This window comes from Prionailurus viverrinus, chromosome X (genome assembly GCF_022837055.1).
Source record: "Prionailurus viverrinus isolate Anna chromosome X, UM_Priviv_1.0, whole genome shotgun sequence".
NCBI classification, from domain to species: Eukaryota; Metazoa; Chordata; class Mammalia; order Carnivora; family Felidae; genus Prionailurus; species Prionailurus viverrinus.
In genome coordinates, this window is record NC_062579.1 from 118966858 (window position 1) to 118971568 (window position 4711).

The 4711-nt window shown below is 59.8% G+C and overlaps 1 protein-coding gene across 2 annotated transcripts; it reads left to right on the forward strand.

Moving 5' to 3' along the window:
- The first annotated feature begins 865 nt into the window (after window positions 1–865).
- On the forward strand, window positions 866–3764 carry PNMA3 (PNMA family member 3). Of its 2 annotated transcripts, XM_047844317.1 has the most exons (3): window positions 866–1066; window positions 1350–2761; window positions 2883–3764. In XM_047844317.1, the coding sequence occupies exons 2-3, from the start codon at window positions 1457–1459 to the stop codon at window positions 2985–2987; spliced, it is 1410 nt and encodes a 469-aa protein (XP_047700273.1). In that variant the 5' UTR covers window positions 866–1066; window positions 1350–1456; the 3' UTR covers window positions 2988–3764. The 2 variants fall into 2 exon arrangements, with proteins under 2 accessions (XP_047700273.1, XP_047700272.1); XM_047844316.1 differs by having other exon boundaries at window positions 1350–2920.
- The last annotated feature ends 947 nt before the right edge of the window (window positions 3765–4711 follow it).

Genomic DNA, 4711 nt, shown 5'->3' on the forward strand with positions numbered 1-4711 from the left:
GCAGGAGCACAGACCACTGGACCTTTTGCCTGAAGGGCAATCATTCCTTTCCTCTTTCTGATACCACTGGGACCCTACAGATGCAGTACAACCCACAGCCCACTGCCATCACGAAAAGGCAGGTCCAAGGGATTGGGCTCCAAATGGAGTGCTTTCTTTTCCAGACAGTGGACTTGCAGCACTCAAAATGGAAAAGGACCAAGCAAACCAGTACGCTGGGTCACCCTCTTTGGGGCAGGGCCCTGGCACTGGGGCAGCGACGCATCTTGGCCCGTCGTGTGCCCACAGCGGCCACGGCCCCCGCGCGAGTATGGGGACTGCTGACCCCCGGTTGCGGTGGTGTGTGCGAGCGCTCATGTGCGCAGGTGGCATCTATTCCACGTAGTAGCACCCGGACGAAGTGCTTCTCGCCTAGCTGGGACAGGACCCGTTCTGGGTGGAGTGGAGGAGGGGCGGAAACAGGTGAAGGAGCCCCAGAACGCGCCCCCATCCCGCGCTCCACCCATGCCAGAATGCAGCGCTGGCGGGCGCATCTCGGGCCTGCCCAGCGGCTCTCTGGTGGGCACCCGGGGATATGGACCCCTCGCCAGGCTGACGCCCCGAGAGCATGTTCCGGGAGGGGCGGGAGGTGGGCAGGGTTGGGTCTAGGATGGGGGCACTGGCTCTCGGGTCCCCAGGATCCCCACCTGTGCCAGCGCCCCCTCGGGGGCGGGGGAAGGAGCAGGTGACGTCACGCGCGGTCCCGGGGTGCCCGCGGCGGTGGCCACAGCCTGGCCGCGTGACCCGCGCGCGCCAATGGCCCGGCGGTCTCCGGGGCGACGCGGAGGGTCCGCGCTCCGCCGCCACTGCGCCCCCGCCCCGAGTCCGCACTGCAGAGAGTGGTGGCGAGCAGGCGCCGGCGCGCTAGCCCACGTGCCGCGCTGAGAGAGGGACAGGGAGAGGAAGAAGGAGAGGGAGTGAGAGGCAGCCAGGAAAAGAGGGGCGCACGACCCCGCTGCCGCTCGGCGCAGCCCCTGCGCCCCACCTGCTGGGACCTCGACGAGGAAGGACCCCGACCCAGAGGAGGGTAGGTACCAGAACCGGGGAGGGTGCGCTCAGCCCTCCGGGAGACCCGCCCGCCCGCCGCCTGCCCTCCGCCCGCCCCAGTAGGACTGCGGCAGCCCGCGGGGGCGAGAGGGACGCGGTGGGGAGGGGGCCGTGGCCCCGGCGGGCAGGTGGAAGGCGGGGCAGGGGTCTAGCCTGGGCTGCAAAGGCACCGCCCCGGGGGAGGAGGGTCACCTGGGGGGTGGGCGCGGCGGGGCGGAGGGGGGGGGCGCTTAACTTCGCTCTCGCCTCGTTTGTATTCACAGGCTGTGGAGATCTGGGCTGTCTGCTGTCGCCCTGGGAGTTGGCCTGATACATGTGCACCACGCAGTGATCATTATCCCCTAAATTAGGCTCCACAGAGATTGGGGACATGCCATTGACCCTGTTGCAGGATTGGTGTCGGGGGGAACATCTGAACACGCAGAGGTCCATGCTTATCCTGGGGATTCCTGAGGACTGTGGTGAGGATGAATTTCAGGAGACTCTTCAGGATGCTTTCAGGCACCTGGGCAGGTATAGGGTCATTGGCAGGATGTTCAGGAGGGAAGAGAATGCCCAAGCATTTCTCTTGGAGCTTGCCCAAGATATTGACTATGCTTTGATCCCCAGGGAAATACCCGGAAAGGGAGGGCCCTGGGAAGTGGTTGTAAAACCTCGGAACTCAGATGGGGAATTTCTCAATAGACTGAACCGCTTCTTAGAGGAGGAGAGGCGGACAGTGTCAGATATGAACAGAGTGCTTGGATCAGACACCAACTGCCCTGCTCCAAGAGTGGCCATATCACCTGACTTCTGGACCTGGGCCCAGACCCTGGGGGCAGCAGTGCAGCCTCTGCTAGAACAAATGTTGTACAGAGAACTAAGAGTCTTTTCTGGGAACACTGTGTCCATCCCAGGGGCGTTGGCCTTTGAAGCCTGGCTTGAGCACACCACTGAGGTGCTACAGATGTGGCAGGTGCCTGAGGGTGAAAAGAGGCGGCGGCTGATGGAATGCTTGCGGGGCCCTGCTCTGCAGGTGGTCAGTGGGCTCCGGGCCAACAATGCTGCCATAACTGTGGAGGAGTGCCTGGCAGCCCTGCAACAGGTATTTGGACCTGTGGAAAGTCGTAAAATCGCCCATGTGAAATTTTATAAGGCCTATCAGGAGGTGGGAGAGAAAGTCTCCAGCTTTGTGTTGCGTTTGGAACCCCTGCTCCAAAGAGCTGTAGAAAAAAATGCAGTATTGCGAAGGAATGTGAATCAGGCTCGCCTGAAACAAGTCTTAAGTGGGGCTACCCTTACTGACAAACTTCGAGACAGGCTTAAGTTGATGAAACAGCGAAGGAAACCACCTGGTTTTCTGGCACTGGTGAAGCTCCTGCGTGAGGAGGAGGAGTGGGAGGCCACTTTTGGTCCAGAAAGGGGGAGGCTACAGGGGCTGGATGCAGGAGTAAGGGCATCTGCCAGAGCCAATGCTCTCAGAGCAGTGTCTTTTGCTGCCCCTGGCAGCACTCTTCAGGCCAGGCCTTCCCAAGGTTCCCGGCGCAGGAGAGGCAGAGGACAGCATCGAAGGGGGCGTGTGCTAAGGGCCAGCTCCCGAGTTTCAGGAATACGGAAACATCACACATTCTGCTATAGCTGTGGAGAAGATGGCCACATCAGGGCACAGTGTAGCAACCCTCCAAACCCGCTCTTGGTAAAGCAGAAGAGACAGGCTGCAATGGAGTCGGGAAATGGGAACAGGGCTTGGGAAAAGAGCCATCCCAAGCCCAAAGCCAAGTAGGCTCAGGAGAACAGGGCACCTCTTCTTATTTCAGGCAGAGGAAACAAAAGAGATATTGGAAAAAGGGAAAGGGGCAGCCCACAGAAACAGCAGGGGACTTGAGTGGGGTAGAGGGGCAAAGAAGCCATGCCCAGGCTGAGCCCCCTCATCCTCTGCCAGATGAAAAAGACTCCACTCACCAAGCTACATGGGACTCAGTGAAGGCCAACAGTGCACTGAAGAGGTGCCAGAGACACAACTGGGGGGTTGCCCCACCCAGCACATGGGGTGCACCAGCTGCAGGCAAAGACCCCAACACAGCAGAGGCTGAAGAAAGTAGAGCTGGGGACTCATTCATCAGCCCCATCATCTGGCCACCCCCAAATGCCCACCCTGTGGGCTCTGAGCTAAAGATGCCAACTGGCCCGCAGGCCACGTGGGGCCTGGAGGAGCCTTCCCCAGGACCAGCCCTGCCTGAAGGAGTCATCTTAGGCAAAGAAGAGCTGTACAACAGACAGGTAATGCCCCAGACAGGAGGCCACATGGTCCAGCCTGTTTTCAAGATTATCTATCTACGCTATTCTAGGGGACCCCCAGGAAGGCAGAGCCCTCAAGCCCCTGCACAAGGGAGGGCAGGAGAACCAAAGGCTCTGGTAGCCTAGCACCAGCCTACAGGCAGTTTCCTTCTGCTGCAGCCTGGAAGGGCTATAGGGGCAAGGAGAGCAAAAACTACAAGGAGAAGATCCTTGGGCCAGAGCTTCAGCTCAGCCTGGCAGGTGGGAGTACTGGTACTTGGTGGGCCAGTACCTCACAGCTGGCTTTGGTGTGAGTGAGTGTGTAGCAGAGAAACTTTGGTTCCAAAGCAGGAGGAGGAGGAAGAGAAAGAGAAGGAAGTGGAAGAGGAGGAGGAGAAAAGGGTGTAGGAGAGAAGGAAGAGAAAGAGGTAAAGAAGGAGGAGGAGGAAAAGGTAGAGGAGAGGAGGAGGGGGGGTAGGGCTTGGTGGTGGGAGGTTGTTCTGCTTTTGTTTATACAGTGCCACTGGAGACCAGGAGCCTGCAGGCAAGGACGCATGGGACTGGCCTGGTGAACGACAACTCAGCAGCTGGCAATGCCAAGGCCAGCACCAAACCCTGTCAATTCAGGCAGCCAGCCTGGGAAGCACTCCTGAGTGGCTGGCCCTAGCCTAGGTGAGGGGCACCTGAAAATGTCTGCCACCCACACTGGCCTGGGAGATGTTAGGAACCATCTCAAGGGTGCCAGCCCCTCGGGCCGCCCAAGAGGGGGACCCTCATTCACTGACCCCTGGAGCACATCACTCCATGCTCTGGGAAGCCCACTTGTGTCTCTGTAGGCCCCTTAGTGACCCCCATGTCAAGTTTCACCCCCCAGCTCCCCCTACACACACACTAGTTACCATTCCCGTGCAGAGCCCTGAGGTGTGCAGGAGCCCGCAGTGGGTGTCCTGACCTAATGCAGCAGCCACCTCTCAGCCCTGGGTGTGTGCCATGAGCTTCAGTGCGAGCCCAGGCTCTGCTCGCTCTCGTCCGGTGTTGTGAGCTCAACCTCTACTTCCTCGGTGTAGATTTAGGCCAACCGCTGCTTGTTCTTGTGGAGATGTGTGTGTGTTCTTATCTGAGCAGCTGCCCCCACCCCACCCCGGAGACCTCTCGAGCCCAATCCCAGGAGATGGCAAGAAGGACAGAAGAGAGCTTGGCTGGTGCTCACCCCATGACCTCAGGAAGGAGGAACTGGACCAAGGGCAGAGGTGGCCTGTGGGAGTCTCCACGGAAACCGTGCTCTGATGTGCCATTCTCTTGGTACTTGTGACTCAGTTTCTTCGGCTTGTCCCAGTGCCCCGTGCTGCATTTTCCAGCATCCTGTGAC

What these genes read in the sequence shown, in the direction of transcription:
- PNMA3 (XM_047844317.1), top strand. Translation starts at nt 1,457, where the DNA reads ATGCCATTGACCCTGTTGCAGGATTGGTGTCGGGGGGAACATCTGAAC. An exon ending in ACCCTCCAAACCCGCTCTTG is followed by an intron (nt 2,762 to 2,882) that starts GTAAAGCAGAAG and finishes TTCTTATTTCAG; the next exon opens with GCAGAGGAAACAAAAGAGAT.